Source organism: Macrobrachium nipponense, chromosome 6 (assembly GCF_015104395.2).
Source record: "Macrobrachium nipponense isolate FS-2020 chromosome 6, ASM1510439v2, whole genome shotgun sequence".
In the NCBI taxonomy this organism is placed as follows: Eukaryota; Metazoa; Arthropoda; class Malacostraca; order Decapoda; family Palaemonidae; genus Macrobrachium; species Macrobrachium nipponense.
The window spans coordinates 133,108,551-133,132,100 of NC_061108.1; the positions used below are offsets into that span (position 1 = coordinate 133,108,551).

General features: G+C 43.2%; 1 protein-coding gene across 1 annotated transcript in view; it reads left to right on the forward strand.

The window, feature by feature from the left end:
- The first annotated feature begins 655 nt into the window (after window positions 1-655).
- The window catches only part of LOC135216253 (guanine nucleotide-binding protein-like 1), a 56,509-nt gene continuing 33,614 nt past the window's right edge, over window positions 656-23,550 (forward strand). The window contains exons 1-2 of the mRNA XM_064251418.1: window positions 656-794; window positions 2,786-2,903. Of these exons, the coding sequence (XP_064107488.1) occupies window positions 695-794; window positions 2,786-2,903 (218 nt within the window). The 5' untranslated portion in view covers window positions 656-694. The remainder of the gene's footprint in view (window positions 795-2,785; window positions 2,904-23,550) is intronic.

Consider the following 23,550-nt stretch of genomic DNA (forward strand, 5'->3'; position numbering starts at 1 on the left):
TGTCGTAAGCCGGAACATCATAAAAAATCCTAAGAAAACCTTACTTTCAATGCTTTGGGTGCATTGAAAACTATGTAAACTGCATTATTATTGCATTTTTCATAAAAAAAACCTTCAAATATTGATTATTTTGCATTTTTGGTGTCATATTTCATCTGCCAGATCAGCGTTTTAGGCGTCGTATCCCTGGAACATGCGTCGTAACCCTGGAAGTAATTTCTGATGAATATAATTGAAAAGCGCCTTAACCTCGGAATGTCGTAAGCCGAACCCGTCGTAACCCGGGGACTGCCTGTATAGGTCTAAATGTTTGTCTGTAGGAGTGCTGACAACAAATACACTCATGGAAAGTAAACAGTTGGGTTTGTATTAAAAAAAAAAAAAGTTTGCTTTCACTGATAATTTAATTTTCAGCAAACATTTTCACTGATAATTTTCACTTGTGTGTACCTCACTCTTATCTGATTAGACTAGTGTCACTTTCTCTAGTTGCAAATTTTATCACAAGTGGAAGACCAATGAGTAGTTAACGGGATAAGTAGAGTAGTTTTTCATGTCTCATACCTAGTAGGTTAGTAGATAACTTAACCAATAAAGGTAAATTCAGGACTATACTTTGAATGCTAAGAAAACTGAAAATGCTTTAGAAACTATTTAGATTTTATATTTTTGTCAATTTCAGTGTTTACTCAAGATGCCGCAGTTCAAAAGAAAAGTGGCATTTAGTGGGAAGAAGAAAAAAGAGCAAATACATGCTCGTAGAGCAAGGAGAATGCATACTAATGCTGATGATGGTAAGTTTTTTCAATAATATGTTACTGCATGGTAAAATACTTGTTTTCACCAGATTGTCAGGATATTTTTATTTTTCCCAGAATAAAATGTGATTTAAAGGATTTACGTAATGTGGTTTATAGACCTTTTATCATGGATACTGCCTACTCAGACTGTAACAACATGTAGGAGATTTAACTTAATAACTCGAGTTTTCTGACTTACTCTGACACTTGCGTTTCCCTTGTATGTTAGTATGTGTTAGGAAAACTATTGGGTTCTTCTTTTACAATTGAATACCCATTAGGTAGGATTCCTCTTGTAGTATTACTTCAAAATGTAATAACCTTGCCCCTTACCTTTTTAAACTTCTTGGCTGCATTTTTCCCTTTTGCTGCCTGAAGAGAAGGTTCTAGGTCTTTTCACCGCAGGTCTTTTCGCCAACGGAATTTTCGCCACCGGTCCTTTTGCCGCAGGTTTTTTTGCCGTTAGAACTTTTTGCCGTGTGGGTTTTTCGCCGCAGAATTGAAAAAAGAAAAGCCCATTAAAGAACAAAAAAAAAAAAAAAAAAAAAAAAAAAAAAAAAAAAAACAAAAAAAAAAAAAAAAAAAAAAAAAAAAAAAAAAGAGTAGAGAAACAAAATGACCCAAGGTACACACACTCTCCATCTTGATAATCATATCTTTTCATTTATTCATTTAAATAATTACGTTACAAGTAGTTTCAATACTATAAACATTTCAAAACAACAAGCGTTAAAAAAAATACATTACAACTAGCTTCAATGCTTTGATATTTTAAACTAGCAGTGTTTAAACTGCATTAGATAACATGCAGCATCGTCTAAATGCGCAGAAGCATTGGCAATTATTGACCTGGCATATGATTGTGATTCAGAAGCACTCTCTTTTATAATGGCTAAGGAAGCATACACTGCTGGTTTTGATGGGTTTGCTGGATGGCTATGATCACCTACTTTTTTGTATATTTCTATATCACCTTCACTTTCAGTTCCTGTGTGGACTCTCGCCTTGCACGTTTTAACTTCACACTTCCAATACTTCTTGTTTTCGTTAGCTCTGTCTATTCAATAAACAAAATTATTTTCGTCTACTAACTTTTTCCCTCCCCGGCTAGTTTTAACAGTATACGCCATTATACAAGCGCTTCAATAATAATGAAATATAAACGTAAGGTCTCTAGTGAAGAAAACAACGTATTTTTTTTGTTTAACGATTGCTGTTTTGAAATGTTTATAGTATTGAGAGAGAGAGAGAGAGAGAGAGAGAGAGAGAGAGAGAGAGAGAGAGAGAGAGAGAGAGAGAGAATTTTATTTTCATGGCCACTGGCAGTTTAAACACTGCTAGTTTCAAAGTATCAAAGTATTGAAGCTAGTTGTAATGTATTTTTTTTTAACGCTTGCTGTTTTGAAATGTTTACAGTATTGAAACTACTTGTAATGTAATTATTTAAATGGCTCCTTTTGTTTCTCTACTCTTTTGGTTATTTTTTCCTTCACGCGGTTAATGGCCTTTTTTTTTCAATTCTGCGGCCAAAAATCCTCACGGCAAAAAGTGCTAACGGCGAAAAGACCTGCGGCAAAAAGACCGGCGGCGAAAAGACCTGCGGCGGAAAAACCGGTCACGTGAAGAGAGAGACAGTTAACTTTGTGACAACAGATGTTGAATGTAGACAGAAAGAATAAAGGATATTTAAAAGTACGTAAAGTGTAAAAGGCATTTTTAGGTGAATTGATTATGTATTGCTGATGTTGTATAGAAAAATATGCAGATGATGGTTTCAGAATTTAGAAAATTTTGGACTTGGTCTTGTTACTTTGTCAAAAGCACATGTATAAAACTGAATTCCTATTTCTAGAAAATAGAAGTAACTAGTTTAATCTGTGTACATTTCAAGTCCTTTGAGTAAGTTAGTCCATCACTTTTGTGTTATATGATGCGGCTTTCATTATACAGCCCTGTATTTTCTTTTCCTTTTGTTTCACTTAAAGACAATGCTGATTTCCACACAACTGAAGCTTCTATTGCATCACCTGAAGAGGGCATGGATTATCAGGAAGAAGTTTTGGCTATCAATTACCAACCTGGTGTGAATGCTAGGGTTAATAGGTGAGTAACTGGCAAGGAACACAATTAAATGGTAGTACAGTCAGTTTGTAGGCTTGAAATTTGAAGTGAATCAAATTGTAAAATTATGGTTACTTTTTTGCGTTATTCTCACAACAAATGTGTTGAATAGTATTGCTAGAGTATTTGGTTAATATACTGTAATCTTCCTTATTAATTTAGCAGTTTTAAGTTGCAGAACTGTTTTTTTATATGTATGGTACATATATTCAAATGGTGCTTTTGTAAAATTTACATAGCTTCACCATGTACTTTAGTATCATGTGACACCATTTTCTGTAACCAGCTACAGTGGTACCTCGAGATACGAGATTAATCCGTTCCGAGGCGGCCTTCGTATCATGAGTTTTTCGTATCTTGGAACACATTTTACATGTAAAATGGCTAATCCGTTCCAAGCCCTCCAAAAACACCCCATTAAATTTCATAATAAAGCTAAATTGACCTATAAACAATGAAATACTACAACAATTTGGACCATTCAATACCTAAATTAAGAATAAAAATCCAAAACCTGTAAATAAAGTGTATCTTAGTGTACAAGAAATATTATTACTGTAACGTAAAATGTGGAAGCTCACCTTTCGAGTGAGGCTATCTCCGAAAGTGGCAGCAGAGGAGGAGGAGGACAAACGGCAGATAACGTACGTACGTACAGTGGTACCTCGAGATATGAAATTAATTCGTTCCGAGGCGGCCTTCGTATAATGAGTTTTTCGTATCTTGGAACACATTTTACATGTAAAATGGCTAATCCGTTCCAAGCCCTCCAAAAACACCCCATTAAATTTCATAATAAAGCTAAATTGACCTGTAAACAATGAAATACTACAACAATTTGGACCATTCAATACCTAAATTAAGAATAAAAATCCAAAACCTGTAAATAAAGTGTATCTTAGTGTACAAAAAATATTACTGTAACTTAAAATGTGGAAGCTTACCTTTCGAGTGAGGCTATCTCCGATAGTGACGGCAGAGGAGGAGGAGGACAAACGGCAGAAAACGTACGTACGTACGTACACTTAACTTTACGAAAACACATAAAAAATTTAAGGAAAACTATAAAACTAAAATTTATGAAACACCTTAACAAAACTGTAACACTTAACTTACAAAAATCTAGAAATTACGTAAAAAAAAGTTTTATTTTTATTTTTAATTTTTTTTTTTTTTACAGAATTTCAACTTCATCACCGCTTTCAACGTTCTGTTTTTCATAACTTGGTTCTTCCTTTTTGCTTTCAACTTTCTGTTTTTTATCACTTGGTTCTTCCTTTTTGCTTTCAACTTTCTGTTTTTTATCACTTGGATCTTCCTTTTTGCTTACTCCTGCTAATGCTGAAGGCCTCTTTAAAAAATAACGATCCAAGGAAGATTGCTTCTGCCTACTTTTCACAATGTTCCTGAAACGACTCAGGCAAACCTCATCGAACTGCGCAAGCATACGACCTGTGTGAGCCTTTTCGGGGTGTCTTTTTTCGATAAACGATTGCACTTTATGAAAAGCGCCTAGAATACCCTTAATTTCTGCCGTTGTCATAGGCTCCTCCTCCTCTTCCTCGCCACTGCTAGAGAACTCCTCTTGAACGACGTTAAGTTGCATGGCCTCCAACTCCTTCAGGTCATCCGTCGTAAGCTCCTCTTGGTGCTCCTCGAGAAGGTCGTTGATGTCGTCCTCGTCGACGACCAGCCCCATGGACTTGCCGAGTGCAACGATCTCGTCAAGATCTGGTTCCAAAACAGTTTTGGGATCGTCAACTGTTTCTGACTCTGCAGCACCAGCTTCGCCCACGTCGAATCCCTCGAAGTCTCTCGGGCGGATACAGCATCAGGCCAGAGTTTCCTCCACGAGGAATTCAAGGTTCGCCTCGAAACCTCCAGCCAAGCTAGGTCAATGAGTCGGATGCAAATGATGATGTCGAAATGCTCCTTCCAAAATTGATGCAAGGTGAGGTTTGTGGTATCGGTGATGTCGAAACATCTCTTGAAAAGATGTTTCGTGTACAGCTTAAAGTTTGCTATCACTTGCTGGTCCATGGGCTGGAGGAGAGGGGTGGTGTTGGGCGGAAGAAAAAGAATCTTAACGAAGGAATACTCCGCTAGGATATCTTCCTCGAGGCCAGGAGGGTGGGGAGGGGCATTGTCCAACACCAGCAGACATTTCAGGGGGAGGCGCTTCTCTTGCAAAAAACTCTTCACAGTCGGGCCGAAACACAGATTTACCCACTCGGTGAACAAAAGCCTCGTTACCCAGGCTTTTGCATTAGCCCTCCACATCACTGGAAGCTTCTCCTTCAACACTTTGTGGGCCTTGAAGGCTCGAGGAGTCTCGGAGTGATACACCAGTAGGGGCTTCACCTTGCAATCCCCACTGGCGTTCGAACAAAGTGCAAGCGTAAGCCTGTCTTTCATAGGCTTATGCCCGGGTAGCTTCTTCTCTTCCTCCGTGATGTATGTCCGACGAGGCCTTTTTTTCCAAAACAGGCCAGCCTCATCACAGTTGAAGACTTGCTGAGAACTGTAGCCTTCCTTGGTCATCATCTCTTCGAACGTCTTTTTAAAGGCTTCGGCCGCTTTCGTGTCCGAGCTGGCAGCCTCCCCATGACGCACCACCGAATGGATGCCAGTCCGTTTACGGAATTTCTCGAACCAGCCATGCGAAGCCTTGAACTCTGGGGTTGGCGTTGAAGTCCCTTCCCCTCCCTCGTCTTCCGCCTGCGCAATCAAATCGCCGAAAATAGCACTGGCCTTGTGAGTGATTGCTGTCTCCGTTACTGTATCGCCAGCGATTTCTTTGTCTTTTATCCAAACGAGGAGCAGCCATTCCATCTCGTCGTGCACATGGCTCCTCTTGCTGGACAAAATAGTGATGCCCTTCGACGGTGTAGTTGCTTTGATGGCATCCTTCTGTTTAAAGATGGTGCGTATTGTCGACGGATTACGGCCGTATTCCTTTGTGATCACACTCAATCGCATACCAGCTTCGTACTTCTTTATGATCTCCATCTTTGTCTCCAAAGAGAGCATGCGCTTCTTTCCGGGAATTTCAACTTTCTTGGGACCCATGACTACGTTAATTTACGTAAAGTTACACAATACAGTCTTCGCACAACACGATAATATGTACTGCAACGAAATCACTAACGAATTTACGTTACTAAACGAAATTGTTGGAGCGAACGAATGCCGATTGCGTACGGTAAAGTTTCGGGTGCGGAGTGGCTGAGCTAAGGGACGCCAACACGTACGTATAGAAGATGCATGATGGGAGGGATGCTGTCCAATTATAGAGAAGGATCTCATGGCTTGGCTAGCATCAGGAACCAATGGGAGAGCAGGAGGATGGTGGCGAGTCTACTATGTATAACTAAGATGGCGGCGTGCGGCGCGAGTTTCAAAATTGTTATGGGGCGAATCTCGGACTTTCAGAAACCTTTCGTATCTTGAAAACCTTTCGTATGTAGAGCAGTAAAATTTTTCGTCTTGCTTTCGTAACTTGGATTTTGTTCATGACACTTACCTGCCAGATATATATATAGCTGTATTTCTCTGACGACCAACAGAATTTCAAAACTCCCGGCAAACGCAGTGGTCGGCCAGGTGGTTAGTACCCATTCCCGCCGCTGGGAGGCGGGCCTCAGGAACCATCCCATTTTCTATTCAGATTTTTTTCTGTCGCTGGTCTGTAAACAACCGTTTCCAGACCTCCGCCTAGGATTTTGAAACTTCATTAGCCGCTTAAGTATCTTGGTTGTTTTCTTTTGGGTTTATTAACGAGGATTTGTGGCTAGGCATACGCTTTTATAAATTTATTTAATTTAGATTTTTTGAAATAAAACGTCTGAATCTAGTTGGGCTAGTTTCAGACTTTGTTGTCTGCAAAGGGGTTAGGTGAGAATAACGAAACTGTCGATAGATTCTCACGTAATATGCACGATGTGTACATAATTTTGGTTAATCATTAATATGATTTGTGTGATATTTGACTGATTCCGAATAGAGATGTATGATTCGTATGTACGCAAATAGAGCGTAATAGAATTAGGAGGTTTTTTTCCTCCAAGATCAGTAAACAGAAGTCAGGGTAATATACCTACAGAACCTCCTGTTAACTTTATTTTGCATAACCTTCCGGTTGGCCTACGGGCCTAGAGAGAAGTGTCTGTGGGAGGTAATGTTTTTCTGTTATGGTGGATTATATCAGTAATTGGAATCTAAAGTGTTCACTCTCCAATCAGTGTAGTGATACTGAATTAATGCCCCTAGTGTAGTGGAGGGGGCGTCAGATCGGCCTTATAATGCCTCTAGGTCTAGACCTCTGTCGGACTCCCAGGACCACAGGGAGAGGGCATGTCGAAAGCCGAAGGAGGGTTACGAGGAACCCCCACCGATCTGGCGTCCCTTCAGCAGGTCCTGAGGACGCTACCCAGGCTGCCAAAGATCGTGCACGTGCACGGATCATGAAGAATTGCCTCCCTTCCTCCGAGACTTCCCCCCCCCCATAGGAGGGGAATCTCAGAAGGCCTCTCCAATCGAGAGTAGTAAAGAAGATGCCATCATCTTTCTCGCCCTCCTAGGAGAGGTCTTACGGAAGAGGACGCTTCTTCGAGAAAAGAGTGCTTCCCTTCCTCCGAGACGTTCCCCCCCTCATAGTGGGGGGGAATCTCGGAAGGATATCCGAGACTCCCCCCTCCATAGGGGGGGGAATCTCGGAAGGCCTCTCCAATCGAGAGTGGTAAGGAAGACGCCATCGTCTTTCTCGCCCTCCTAGGAGAGGTCTTACGAGAGGACGCTTCTTCGATAAAAAGATCGATAGTATCCTCCGCCTCGATTTAAGCTTCTCGTCCTCCGAGGCGTCCTCCTCGCACGCGGGTTGGAGCTCTCGGAAGGACTCGCGCCCTTTAAACAGAAGCTTTTAGAGGAGGACGCTTCACGTTCTCTCTCTCTATTGTTATGCGATTGTTATCGCAACCCTAAAAAAAAAAAAAAAAAAAAAAAAAAACTTTCCAACGTACACCTGGTCGTTCTGGAAGAGACTCGGAAAGCGCTCGACGTCTTAAGCATTGGGACGCTCGCCAGGAGGATGCTAGGCATCCTACGAATCAAGACTCTAAGGAATAAAGAACGCTCCTCAGATGTGTAAGAGCCCTATGCTTTAATGCCTTCGACAAAAGTCCTATATGGACACTCGTCAGGAGTAAGTTCTAGGACGATGCGCAGTCAGAACCTGAGAACGCATACCAGGTTTCCTAAAAATTGTGCACAAGCACGAATCTTAAAAGAGTGCTTCTTTTCCTCCGAGACGCCCTCCCCTCATCGTGGGGGGGGGTGGGGGGGAGGGGGAGTCTCGGAAGGCCTCTCCAATCGAGAGTGGTAAGGAAGACGTACGATGTCGCACAAGCGACCATTGTCTTTCTCGCCCTTTTAGGAGAGGTCTTACGGAAGAGGACGCTTCATCGGGTAAGATCGAGTACGTCCTCCGCCTCGATTTACGCTTCGTTTTTCCCCGGAAGACTTCGAAGTTAGTATCCCACAGAAAGGACGCTTTCGGGGCGTCCGGAGAGAAGGAAGAGGGCGTCCCCTCGCCCATCTTCTTCTCAAAGGATAACTTCTTCGTATGGATCTGCACCATCCAAGAAGGGCCTAGTAGCAATTCAACAATAGTTAGATGCATTTTTCGCAAAGAAAGAATTAAGATCGAGACATCGTAAGAAAGATCTATGTCTACTGGTAAAGAAATCTAGACGTTCTCCTTCTTATTCTTAGCGTTCTTTGTCCTCTCCGAATTCGTCGCCTTCTAGACCTCTTAGACTCATTCAGGAGCGCATAAGCACTCCTGTTGATAGTCTCTAGAAGTATCGGCGAAGGAGACAAAGGTAATAGATGTCGCACAGGCGACCATCGTCTTTACCAAGAGTCGAAGGACGTTCAGAAGGATATTTCCGACGTCGAGTTGGAGGAGAATGATCTTGGTGTTCAAGAACGAGAGGAAAGTGCTAAACACAAGAAACGCCTTACTCGTCAGGACGCTTTTCAGGGCGCTCAGGAGGACGCTCGACGTTACAAACTAGACTAAGAAGTTGCATCATGGGTTCAGAAGATATTGAATGACTTAGATGTTACGACAGGTTGTTATATGAGGACGCTTTTGAGGACGCAAAGCGTCCTACTTCTCAGGATAGACTTAGAGGAGTTTTAGTACGACGTCCATCACGTCAGGTTGTAGATGAGGTCGCTTTTGAGGACGTTAGGCGTCCTACAACGCTATATCGAATTAAAGATACTTTGGCAAGGCGTCCATCACGTCAGGACGCTTTTGAGGACGCGAGGTGTTCTATAGCGCTATATCGAAATAGAGATGCTTTGACAAGACATCCATCACGTCGGGACGCAAATGAGGACGCCAGGCGTCCTAAGCGTCGAGAGCATTTTAAGAAGGCTCATCGTCCTTCTCATCAGGATGCTATGCAGGATCAGAACGCTATACAGGACGCTTTTGAGGACGCTAGGCGTCCTATGCGTCAAGAAAATTTTTAAGGACGCTTGTCGTCCTTCACATCCTGGATTATTTTCTGTCAGGTATGTGGATTTCCTCCATATAGTAAGATACTAATGGTTTGTCAATAAAGGTTTTGTCAAAGTAAGTAGATGAACCCTCATTGACAAAAAGAAATTCTTTATCCCGTACAAGGGTTAGTTTTCATTGATAAAGATTTTGATAACATTTTATTGTTTAAGCGGATAAGCTCTCATTGACAAGATTCGGAAGAGCTCTTATTCATTAGTAAGAGATTCGTCAAGAGAAAAGACTTGTAGAAGACGTCCATGAAGTCTTAATTCCAATGGCATCGGAAGCTTGAATTGTCCTTTTCGTTCCTCGGTTCTCATTGGAGGATCTCCTTTGAATAACATTAATTCATTCTCTTGACGAAGAGAACGAAAACAGTCGTTTTCCATTCTCTCTCTTCCTCGTTGAGGAAAGAATGTAGTAGAGAATTAGCTGTCCAAGTGGCTATAATACTTATGTATTTTATTTTTGCGTTATATTAGTACTGTATGGTTCAAGTCATATACGCATATCGCAGCTTCTTCTATGGATGGCAACCGAAAGGACTGTTATTCAAGTTGTGTTTAATTGGGGGGAATTATAACATGCACTCTCTTCCAAGAGTTTCCGGGGTAAGGACAACGCTAAAGGTATTGTTACTACAACATCAACTCAGCTTCTACATTTAGCGAATTCTATTTCGCTTAAATATGCTTATTTGAGAGTTTTTTCTTCTGCTAGATAACACTAACAAACTTCTTCCTTCGTAGAAGGGAGTAGATGGTAACGCAGGCAGAATAGTGCGTGACGATGAATCAATGCTGCTTTCACTGTGGATGACGCAGTATTTTTAATCGGTACTCCCTGCAACCTTCCAGGAGTTTCCGATTTAACATTTTGGATATTAAGAGTAGTGTTACTACAACGCGAACTCAACTTCTGTATTTAGCGAATCCTGTTTCGCTTAAATATGTATCTTGAGAGTTTCTTCCGGCTCAAATAATAACAAACCTATTCTTTTGTAGAATAGGGTAGCTGGCAACTCAGACTTACTAGTGCAAGAAGGTGAATGTCGGTACACTCACCAACTCAGTACCAAGTAGCGTGCTGTCATGCTCGGTATGTTACGTCTCTCTCTCCCGAAGGATTGATTGACTAACCGTATCTCTGCCCTACAATCGTGGACTAAATTTAAGCCTAGAATTGAAGGGAATTATAACATGCATTTATTAAACATTGCCTTCGTTGACGAAACAATTTTTAACAGATATCTCTTAATCCTTTCGGTGCCCTTTACCGCAATGTTACAGGATTCTATAAGAGTCTACCGCGGCATAGCACTATATTAAGGCTCTCCTGCTTAGGCAGAGCGCAGCCTTATTACGGAGGGAAGCATGCTTGGTAGGGGAAGGAATTAGTCTGCTGGGGACCATTTCCTCCCTGAAGAAGTTTGTTTCCCTGAATAGACTGCAATTCAGACCTGTACAGTTTTCTTTTTTCCCTACCAAAAAATGGAATAATATCCAAGATCTAGAAACGATTCTGAATATCTCGCAATGCTTCAGGTAACACCTCAGGTGATAGCGAAAAAGTACCAGACATCTCTAGAGAGAGTCAGATGTCCTGGCACATATTCTGAAAGAATTGTAAGCAATTCGGTCGTCCCTACATTTGTCCTGAAGGAATAGATCAACTCTGACAAATACCACATCTCTTGTCTCTCAAGGACTATCGAGAAATTTTCTCTCGATCCCTGTTCAAGTTAATGGCAGAGAGCCTGTTATGAAAATAGACATGAATGTAATGATTCTCAAGAGGTTCGTTACAGGATTGCACACAGTCCGTACGAATCTTCTCGATTGACGGTAATAAATAATGGCATCCGAATAGAATCTTCGATTGGAAGTATATAGAGAGTTGTTGAGAATTTAGGGAAGTCCTTTGTTACATCTCTTCGCAATGTTTAGGACGAAGAGGCTTCTTCTACTCTGCTCTCTTATTCTCGATCTGGGAGCGATAGCAATAGACGCCATCCTATGGTATTGAACGGGGATGGATGTTTAGTCTCTTTTCCCCGATTTCAAACTCTGGGGATGTAATAAGTTGATTCTTGAAGTCAGAGGGAGCGAGAAGAACACTGTTCGCCCAAGAACATTGATTGCCCTATGTGGGCCTTCGAGAAGATAAATTCACAGAGGTCACGGTTTACTTTAACAGCGTCACTCTGAGAGGTATCGCAAAACCTCTCCGCCCTAAGTCTGACGGAGTTCAGACTGTCGGAAGGTTGACCGAAACGAGAGGTTTTTTCAAAACTAATGACAAATGTCATTGCCAAGGCAAAGGAGTGCTGCCTATTTTGCTTTATACCAATCAGAGTGGGCTGATTTTGGAAATGGTGTATGAATTAATAGTGTTCTTTCGCCTCGATCTCTGTGAATTGCATTACAGTCTTCTCTTTCCGTCTGAAGAAAGGACTAAGTTGTAAATCCCGATTATTACAAATAAGGGAGTATGTGGTTGATGGCATTTGGGCTTAGAGATTTGGATCTGTAAAACAATAAAGCCCTTCACAATATTTAAGGTCTGTGGAAGTCTCGAAACTGTCTAGATCGAAGATTCTGGCATGGAACTTGGATGTAGTCTGAAGTTCTCAATGTCGAAGAATTTCGATCCTCTCCTTTCTGTGAACTTATAGCACGGGACCAGAAAGGCTAATTTTTCTAACCACTCTAGCTATGAAGGGTTAGGGAAGTTTTAAGCCATCATCAGACGTTTTTTGGTTTTAGAGAACATAAGGCGGTGTGTTATCTAAACCTTCCGTTCTTGCCTAAGAACGAGAACCCGTCTAACCCTTTGCCCAGGAGCTTGGAAGTCAAGGGGATGGTATAAATTATTGGGCAAGAGCCAGAGAGAGTCCTGTGCCCTGTCGGGTCTCTCAAGTTTTATCTAGATAAAACTAAGAAAGTCAAGGTTCTTCGGACAATCTGCGGTGTTCCGTAATAACCAGACTTCCCCATGTCAAAGAACACTCTGGCGTTATTGTTAAGGAGTTCTTTCAAAGTGGCTCGGTAGTCATGTTTGGACAAAGATTTGAAATCTTTTAAACTGAATGTTCACGAGGTGAGGGCGCGGTCTCGGAAACATTTCAATAGAGAATGGCACTCGGTGACATCCTGAGTGCCACGTTTTAGCAAAGCAACGTTGTGTTCACTTCACAATACTTGCGGGATGTGAAGATAGAATATAAGATTTGCTGCTCGCTAGGGCCATACGTGTCCGCAGACACAATCTTGGGGGCAAGAAGTACCACTCTTCCTATCCTATAGTAAATGGTTAGGAAGAGTTGTTATTTATAGTTGTTGGGTCGACCGCTAGTGGCGGACTTCTCAATCCTTAAGCCTTAGTTAAATATCCTTAACTCTGGCTAGGTTGGTCAGGTGGTGATATATTTTACTTCTTAGCCCTCATGGTATGGTCATATGGTCTAGTCACATTGTGGTCACGCTCCCGTTGACAGATCATCTAGAGCGCACCAACTACACAGGTCACTACCTTGTTGGTAACTCTAGTAAAGCAGAAGCAGGCTTCGGTGACAGTAATCACAAAGTCAGCTATGCTAACAGGTAAGGAACCAAGATGTCAATCATCTGCACTTGAGGTGTTTCCAAAATCCTTCTATTCTGTCCCTTCCCACCCCCAAGGGTGGGATTCAGCTATATATATATCTGGCAGGTAAGTGTCATGAACAAAATGATATTGTCATGATACAATAAAGTTTGTTCATACTTACCTGACAGATATATAATCAAGTACCCACCCACCTCCCCTCAGGGGACAGTGGTATAAAAAATCTGAATAGAAAATGGGATGGTTCCTGAGGCCCGCCTTCCAGCGGCGGGAATGGGTACTAACCACCTGGCTGACCACTGCGTTTGCCGGGAGTTTTGAAATTCTGTCGGTCGTCAGAGAAATACAGCTATATATATATCTGTCAGGTAAGTATGAACAAACTTTATTATATCATGACAATATCATTTTTTGTAAGTTGAGCCTTTCGTATCTCGGGGTACTACTGTATATATTTACACTTCACTGTCATTGACGCTGCTATACTGTAATATGGTGAAACATGAATGTTGGTTGTAAAGCTTTTCTATGATGTATAGGCTTCATGAGAAAATTATACAGCTTCATTCAAAGTAGTGTATAATGCTATACATGGATCTGTTTTACAAAAACATCTTAACCCAAGGCTTGTTGGAAGTTTTGTTAATGATTTTAGGTGCTTTGGTTTCATCAGTGTCTGATCAGACTTATTGTTGCTCAACTTTACTGATTGATTGAGTTGTGACTATTAAAACTGGTATCCCAATTTACTGATCAAATTAATAGTTATTTAGCATTGTGATTACCATGGTCACTGAGAGACCTATGATGTATTAAACATGGTCTGCTGTCCTTTCAAAAGTGGTTACCTTCCTCTACTCTGATTTCTTTAATTATCTTTTCATTTCATCTAGGTATTGGTTTACTTAAAAGGTTGGTAATGATTGGCCGGATGCGCCATTTTTGAATAACATTATATATTTTGAATAAGAGAAAGTTCCTTATAGTACTATTGTTTATGATCATTTGGTTACAGCACCCAGACATATATTGATACAGCACCAGTAGAAGATTGTGTTGCCATCACCATTAGTGCCATCTCTTTTTACTTTCCCAAAGTATTTCACAAATAGTAGTGATTTTCTTAAATTCCAAATCTTAAGTAGATTTTGGTTAAAAAAGAATTATATATTTTTGGATTAGATTGTAACTTCAGTTGTTATTTAATTTCAGCTAAATAATGTATATTAATGCATTATCTGATTGTTCATACGCGAACAAACTTTCGGTCTTAACAATAGAATAATTTCTAGCGCCCAGCTGGATCCGGTTAAAAAACAGATGAAAGCAAAGAATCTTGTGATATCTGGCAACTCATGCGTAGATTGGGTGAAGGATGGTCGAAGACCATTCACCTATGATCGCGCATCAGTCTTTCTTTTGACCGCTTGGGCGAGAGTCATGTTAACCTCTCTTGTTTTTGGTTTATTAACCGACATAGATATATGTGGGAGGAATATGGAGAAATTTGGGTATACAGTGGATAGTAATTTTTTGTAATACAATGTTATTTGGGCATGTTGCATTCATCCAGTTGTCAACAACCTGGCAAGTGCATCTTTTAGAAAAAAAAAGCACTAACCAAGCTCAATTTTTATTTGTCTCACTGATGGTAAGCCCATCTTTACAGCAATTGTGTTTTTACTGTTTACTTTTGGTATCATTGTGAGCTGTAATTGTTTGCACCAGCCTTGCTCCATTTGAATTTCAATACTACTTAGTTTATTTTTTACAAGGCTGCAACAGCCATATAAAATTATTAGTTTAGTACAGGGCTTCTAGGTTACATAATATTTTTAGGATTGGTATACAATAATAAAAGATGATAAGGTGGGATTCTTTTTGCATTAAACAAATTTCTCAAAATTCTGACAACTGTAATTTTTCCCTTGCAGCAATTCAGCACTCTGCCAAAATTCTCTACTACTGAGTACATACTACTTTGTTTTTCTTTTAATACATATTATTGATAAAATTCTCCAACCAAAGATTTAATTTTGAGCATAATGAATGTAAATCAAGTACTTTTCAATGAAATTCACTGTATTCCACTCATTCTGCCTTCATCATCATTTCTTTGGGTCCATCTGTGTTTTGTTAGTCTGTTATTCATTATCTTATACATTTACTGTATACTTAATGTTGTGGTAATGTTGCACATTTGTTTTGATGTTACTGATAGGTTTACATCTGTTTGTGCATGTTGCTGTGACCAGCATTTACACAACTGGCTTTATATTCACAAGACACATGTAAAAATGTAATGTTATCATTGAGTCATAAGCTCATATGTTGTTAGTTACTAATTATTTTTGTTTCAACTTCCGTTCCTTGTGAGTTTTAAATGACAAAAACTGCTAAGTTAGGAGTGTTCTTTGATACCCCTCAAAGTTAAAGTTATTAATTTCTCTTGATTGTTGTGTAGTTTCATGTACAATATTGTGTAGTGAGTAAGCTAATTATAACAAAATATAATTGGTAATTAACAACAGGTAGTTAATGTTAATGTACCTAATAATGATCATTTGTTCGAGAATGATTACAAGGAAAATAGGCCTATGCTTGCAACACGACGTTTCTTTCCAACCTAATAAAAAAAAAAAAACTTGAAACATTTTTGTAGGAATATTCCCCAAAACGATAATAAGTCTTTCCGTCAATTGGTTTGGTTGCAGAAATGAAATAGGAAAATGGGTCTCCTACCTTCCTTCGCCTTTTACTTATGAGAACCTGCCGTCCCGCTGTGGCAGGATCCCAAGCTTAAATAAACAAGTGGCAAAACCCTCCCCACATTAACCTAATCACTCCAGCTGCCAAACCCACCCTCAGTCACACTTTCTTCTTTACACAACAAAATGCAGCAGGACAATTAACAAAAAAAAAAAAAAAAAACACACAAAACACGTGTACTTACCAACTCCAGATATTCCAGGGCTATCCTGTGCTGTCCGCTGGTTGAGGTTACAGAAATACCAACAACAACACAAAAAATCACATATAACAACAAAACACAAAAACACAACAAAAGACCACTGCACAAACAACATAACAGCACAGGCACAACAACTCTAAGCAAAAAAAAAAAAAAAAACACTAACTTAACAACAACTAAACAACAACAAAACAAAAAACTCAACCAATTTCCAATGCCTTCAAATAACTGTTCCGACACTACTAACTCTCACCAGCTCTCACCAAAGACTGACTCAAAAACACTAACAACACAGAGCTCTAACAATCAACAGCACCAGCAGACACCCCGAACCCACCGACAACCAATTCAGTCATTAACTATCCATACAGCAATTACTCTCTCTCTCTCTCTCTCTCTCTCTCTCTCTCTCTCTCTCTCTCTCTCTCTCTCACACAGACATTGTCAAATGGAACTCCATAACTCCTCCATATTTCCTTCCCTGATACATTTGATAACGTCTCCTTTCACTCACAACACCCACACTAAATAGCCTTCCACAACACCCACGGATGCTCAGATGCAGGTCCCCTGGATCTTGTTTGAGGGCCCTCATACACACTCTCAGTTACACTGCCATCAACTTCTCCCAGATCACTTCCAGTCAGACTACCATTAGTATCTCCCTCACTACCATCCCCCAAAATCCCATTCACTTTCTCATCTACCCCTTCTAACTCTTGTCCAAACATCTCTCGTAACTCTGCCACCAAATCACTTACCTCATTTACACTCCTGCCAAACTCCCTAAGCGACTCATTCATACTGCCAAGTACATCCTTACCACCTGATTCCCTTCCCGGTGAAACTTCACTAAACCTTGACAATTCAAACCCACACATGCTATACGTATCATTCCTCCCCTCAAAGTCGTCTGTATTACACACCTTATCCACCATTTTTACCCTAACACTAACCCCTCTATCATGCAGTTCACGTTTCTCCCTTTCATTTCCTTTCCTTACCTTCTTCCTCTTTCTTCCATACTAAACCAACACCAACTGCCGATCTTCCAGACCTATTTGCTCACTGACACTTGGCTCACATTTATTCACCCTCAACCACTCACTCATCGCATCCTCCCAAACATACTGTCGCATACTAGAGGACCCACCCAACTAAATCCTCTTACCACCTAGTTTCCCGAATTCCCAACTTGACTCATCCTCTTTCGCCTACACACACTCGCCACGTGACCTTCCATTCCACATTCAACACACTTCGCACGCTGTTCTTTACACATCCTAGCATAAATGGCCATTCGTCCCCCACAGTTTGCCGGCAAACTATGTTCATACAGGTACCCCGACATCCACTAGCGATGTGCCCTGCCTGTCCACATCTATAACATTTAATATCCCTATGTTTCTTACACTCACTCACCAAATGCCCTCTTTGCCCACACCCAAAGCATGCTCCTAACGCCCATCGACATTCATTCTTCCTGTGTCCTGGCTTACCACATCTATAACACTGCTGCTGCTCTCGCTCACAACTAACTGAACTTGCTCTTCCAACACTCGCACTCCTATCTCTTTTTGGGCTCACTACACTCACGTTACTTGCCCTAATGCTCCTATCTACCACTCGCTCTCCCATTCGCCTCGGCCCTTCCAAAACTGTCTCCCTATAACTTCTAAATTGTTCCGATACGGCATACAAACCTTCGGTCGTTTTACAATAGGAAGGTTACTAGCGGCAGCTGGATAGGTCGTAAGCTTTCGAACAAGGGGTTCGGTAGTTAACTGCTTGTCCGACAGGCGCGCGCTCGCGACTGGGAGGTAAACAATCACTTTTGCTTTCGGCCTGCTGGCGTGTAGACGTGTGTATCATCGCTCTCTGCCCGCTTCATCGTCGTTGCTTTCGCATGGTTGTGTTTTTATTTTTCTATTTATCTAGTGAAACTGAATTGTAAGTACAATCATTTCATCTTTATTTCCATTGAATTCAATTGTGAATTAAAGGATCTTGGTTTCTCCACGCCCTCCGATTACCCGAGTGCCGAATTGATTTTTCCCAGAAATGATCCTCGTATTGTGTATGCTCGGTGCCGAGGGCGGGAGAGTGCTCGCTCCGAGCTTATATTTTGGTTGGAAATGTGTAGATGAAAATCGTAAGTAAGTACCCTTTTCATTTATTTTTTTTTTAACCTGTATCCTTGTTGCCGAGCGAATGCGCTCGGCACGAAAACTTATTCTGTATGGAAGTGGAATTGCAAGTACAGTATTCTTTTTCATATATTTATTTTGATTGTAGCAATACTCATTTTGGATCAGTTTCCGCTCTTACCCGGAAATTGATTTTTTCCCCTTTTTATTTGAATGAAGTGAAACCGCAAGTGCAGTATTCTTTTTCATTTTCATATTTTTTTGAGATTGCATTATTTACTTGGATCAATGTTTCCGCTCTTACCCGGGAATTGATCCTTCCCCTTTTTATTTTGTATGAAGTGAAATCGCAAGCGCAGTATTCTTTTTCATTTTCATATATATTTTGATTGCATCAATTCATTATGGATCAAGGTTTCCGTTCATAATCGGGAATGGATCCTTTTACCCTTGCGCTCGGTACTGAGGGCGCAAATGCGCTCGATCCAAGCCCTTATTCATTGTGAAGTGAATCATAATGCAAGATTCTTTTTCATTTTATTCCTTTTATTATTGATTGCATCAATATTTATTTTGGTTCAAGTTCCGCTCAGTCAGGGAATTGATCCTTATGCCCTTGCATTCGGTGCCGAGGGCACGATTGCTCTCGGGCTCTTATTATTATTGTTGGGTACATGGGTGCTGTGCGGGGGTGGGGAACGAGAATCCCCCCCCCCCCCCCCCCGCTCAGCTCCCACAGATGGCCCTTCCCCTTCGGGGGGGGGGGGGGGGGGGGGGGAGGTTATTTGGGTTCTTCTCCTTGCCCGATCCGTCGAGCGCGGGGGAGGGCGCTCGGTGCCCGATGTACAATTGTATTCGGGGTCTTCCGCTCGTTCGGTGTGGGGCTCACCCCCCCCCCCCCCCGCGCGTGGGGACTTCCCCCCCCCACTAATCACTACTACTGTTATTTCCACAGGTGCTACTGCCACGAGGGTGGACCTTGGTGAGGTATGGGCGTCCTTCGATTTGCAGGGCGTGCCTAGTGTCCAGGGGCTGCGGTTCTATGTCTGGGCCTGCTGCGGTCACCCATGGAGTGGTGACCACGACAACGATATCGACTCCAGGTGACGACGTCCCTCCTCACCTGGTGTACTCGCCTCACGTGGTAACAGTCTTGCCTACAGCCGCTGTGAAGTGCCGTTCGCCGTACCGAGAGGGGGGCGTGCCGCCGCCGCTCGTGGTTGCCGCGCTGCCGCGACCACACTTCCGCTGCCCTAGAGCTCGCCCCTGGACCTGCTGCCGGTACCAGGATGTTGCTGGCTGCTGCTCCACCTCCTGTGTTTCCGGTGCTGCCTACCGTTTTCTGTGCTGACTGTCCATGCAGTTGCTGCTGCGGCTGTCCCTGCCGATGCTGCGCTGGCTGTCCCTGCCGTTGCTGCGCTGGCTGTCCCTGCCGATGCTGTGCTGGCTGTGCCTGCTGTTTCTGAGATGCCCATACCTGCTGACGTCGTCCCTGTTCGTGGTGGTACTACCCCAGACTTTGGTCTGTCTGTACAGGTGCATCCGGGCCCTGTGGCTTCGGCTACAGCAGCCCCGGCTCCGCCCTGGATGGCAGATCTTACGTCTGTCCTGAGGAAGCTGACGAAGAAGAGGAGGAAGGTGTCGTCGTCGTCGTCGTCTTCATCTTCTTCATCGTCATCGGCTGCCGCCTCTTCCCCTTTGACTTCTAAGGCTTCACAGCCGAGGAAGAAGAAGGTTGCCTCCTCCCTCCTAAGAAGTCTCCCTCGGGAGCTTCTTGGGACCCGTCTCACCTCGGTGGGACGGGAGGGTTCCTTCCGCTGGTCCTCCTGCTCCTTCGGGACTGGGGCCCGTCTCTTCTTCCGCAAGGAAGAAGACTACGGGGACCAGAGGGGTACCGGCTAACACCGGTACTTCCTCGCCTGGTGTCAGTGGTTCTGCCACTGCATCAGGGTCCGTCTCGGCCTCTCGTTCGCGGGAGGTACCAAGTGTACGGTCGCTGGTGCCAGGAACCAGACCTCTGAGCCCACTCAGCGTCAGGTTCACGGCACGGAGCGGAAGACTGGTGACAGCCGCTCACGCGACTCTCACCAGACCAGCTCTCACTCTCGCGGCGACCAGCTGGCTACCCGGGCTGACGTGACGGTCCACGACCGGCCACGGGCTGAGGCTGGGAAGAGGTCCCCCCGTTCGCCGGTGCCAGCCACGGCTGGAACCAGCGACGTGACGTGCCGTGAGGACAAGCACTGGTCTCACCGTGACAGTGGAGCCTGCAGGTCGCCTGACCGTCGCTCTCACAGAGAGCGATCGGGTACTGTAACCAGCACCAGCTCTTCTGACACTCGAGACCGGGGCCGCTGTGCTCAGTCCAGCCGTTCTCCACAGCGAGACGGTTCGATCAGGCCTGCAGCTCGATCGCCACCGCGGGTTGACGATCGCCTGCAGCCCTCCAAGCCTGCTGGTTCTGCCAGCGAGCGAGGAGGGAGCGTCAGGTCTGCCTCTCCCATACCTTCAACCTCCTCGGGTTACACCGGGAGGAGCGAGGTATTGAGGAGTGATCGTGAGGGGTGCGCCCCTCATGATCCCACCACGACGCCCTACGTGCCAGGCACGGTTCTTGGACCGGCCAGGACGTATGCGCAAGTGGCTGGAGGAGACCGAGAGGGCTGTCGCTGTTCCCCCTTCTTAGGAGGAAGGTTCTCGGAATATGCTCTTGTTCGAAGGACTTAACGGTCCTACTCTGCAAGATGCTGTGACTTCCGAGGTCCAGAGGAACTTTGCCGAGGTTATGGCGCTGATTCGTCAGCACAACGACCTCGGGGAAGGATCGCCGCTCCCACCAGCAGAGCCACGTCTCGGCTCGAGTCGTTTTGGGGCCCGAGAGGGAACCCAAATCGACGGTGGGTCTGCCGCGATCGGAGCTTGCCGACTGTGTTGAACCAGGCAGTCTCTCGTCTCCGGACAAGAAGGCTCTCTCAGTTCTGGCCGGTCGAACAAGCTACTTCCACCTCCTCTACTGAGACAGAGGCGTTTCTACGTGTCTTCGGACACAGTATTTGAATACCCCTTCGGTCCTCCTGAGAGGTTTCGACCTCGACGAGGACTGGAATGAGTCGGAGGACGGTATCGGCTCTCTCCTGTCAGGTGTCGATCAGCCCCACCCAGACGACGTTCACAGTGGCGGCAGACCCTTACCTACAGTATGAGTTCGTAACCCTCCTCGGGAAAACGTTTTCTCCTGACGATACGTTTTCCCAGGCTCTGAGAGGCCATCGCTGTATGGCGATGGCTGCTCCTTTTCTTCTCCAACTGCTAGTTCTGCTGGGAAGGCGAGCCAGTAACCAATTCCTCCCCCATTCCCTCTCTCCTTACGGCTACGAGGGAAAGGGGAGGGATCCTACAGAGATTTCTCTGTAAGATCCCACGTTAGGGACTGCGCTACCGGGGGGACCTTCGGGTCCTACCTGACGTAAGCCCCGGTCGTTGAGGAGGGATCCTGCCCCTTTCTCGATTTCTACGGGAATCGAGAGGACCACCAGCTGATATCGTTTGACGAATTCGGTGGGGGTTTCGCAGAGTGCTTAGAATTCTACGGAATTTCTAGCGCACTCAGAGTGTTCGAGTTTTTTACGATCTCCAAACACTTAGGCGAGACCACGGTCCAAAGTGAGCGAGAATCCCCGATAATTGTTACACGATAATCGGGAACCTCGCTTATGCTCGAATTCCTGTAATTTCTAGCATTTGGAAGAAGACTGCTGCTGAAAGAAGAGTATCTCACAGTAGGCGATTAACCTGGAATAGAGAAGAACGGACGAGAACTTCCAGTTTGGCTTGAACTATCGTCTTCGGTATTCTGTTCACCATTGAAGCTTTCCTTTGGGAAAGACTTCTCCTTCACTCTCTTGACTTATTGCTACTCATTAGGGTCAAACAAGCAACAACATATAATGACTTCAGTCAATTACAGAAATTACTAATTACCAGATTCGTTTAAGAGAACTCAAGACCCTTTCTCTACATAAAGAATTCATTGCGTTGTGTTACAGACATGAAAGGACATATATACTATATTCTATTGTGTTTTGCCCCCGAATTATTACTTACTAGTTTAACATGAAGTTGTTGCCGAGTTCGGATTACAATAGGCACGGGTAAACCACGATACCACTAATATATATTCAATCTTACCCAGTCACGGAATCCCACGCACAGATATGCATATCCCACCGTACGCGATTTATCCCAGTCAAGGCAAATTAAATAATATACAGATAATACTCATCCAAACTTCGGTTGATTAATCCATCCACTTCAATAAATGCTGGGAAGGAACGACATCGTTAATCGAAGTGAAATCCTTTTCACTCTGATTAAGTTCTCCTGTTACCAACCTACTCTACCAGTACCAATGTTGAGAAACGACTGACTTCATACCCTTTGCTCACTTCTGTGTCGAAAATAATATGTTCGCTCTCTCACCCAAACACACGACTTCGGCCTCGTTCGCTCACGACAAAATTAACAACAAAACGAACGAAGCCACCAAACCAACACGAACCGAACGAAACTATCAAACAACTTACATCGCATTGTTAACCAATTATACAAACCATTCACAAGACAATATTCCTTGGTAACAACGCTTATTACAATTAAATATAAATAAAACAAAAATTCAATTTAATACACAACCTGCACATTTCCACTTAACGCTATGTAATATAAAGGAACATTTTCCATATACAGCATGAACATAGATATTCAATAAAAATTGATTTTCCATGTCGTTATTGTAAGTAACGACATATTCCCCGCCACCAAAAGTCTATATACTATTTACAACAGTCCCTTTTGAATCAAATCTTTTCTAGTTTCTGCAGCCACCCGAGCAGCCTTCCTGGATGGTCGGGTACTCACTTCAGGAATTTTGGCAGGATCAGGAGCTCAACTTCTTGCCACAACTCTAACGGGTAGCAATTTCACAATGGGACGCATGATCTGACCATGGGAGGTTTTGAGGGTAGCTACTCTAACTACATTGTCAGACCCCGCCCACATGCACCTGAATCACCTGACCCAACTTCCATTTGTTTCTTGGCCCTTCATCATGTACGAGGACGACATCTCCTATTTTGGGCCAAGAATTTAGTTGGACTCCAATTCGATGAGTCTCTCTTAAAGAAAATCAAATATTCATGTTCCCATCTTTTCCATAATTGATCACACAATTTGGATATGTAAAGGAATCTCTTTTCTACATTTTCTGTTTTACTATACAATGGATCTTCAGATACCTCCTCCCACTTAATTGTTTCCTTGGGAAAGGATCTTAAT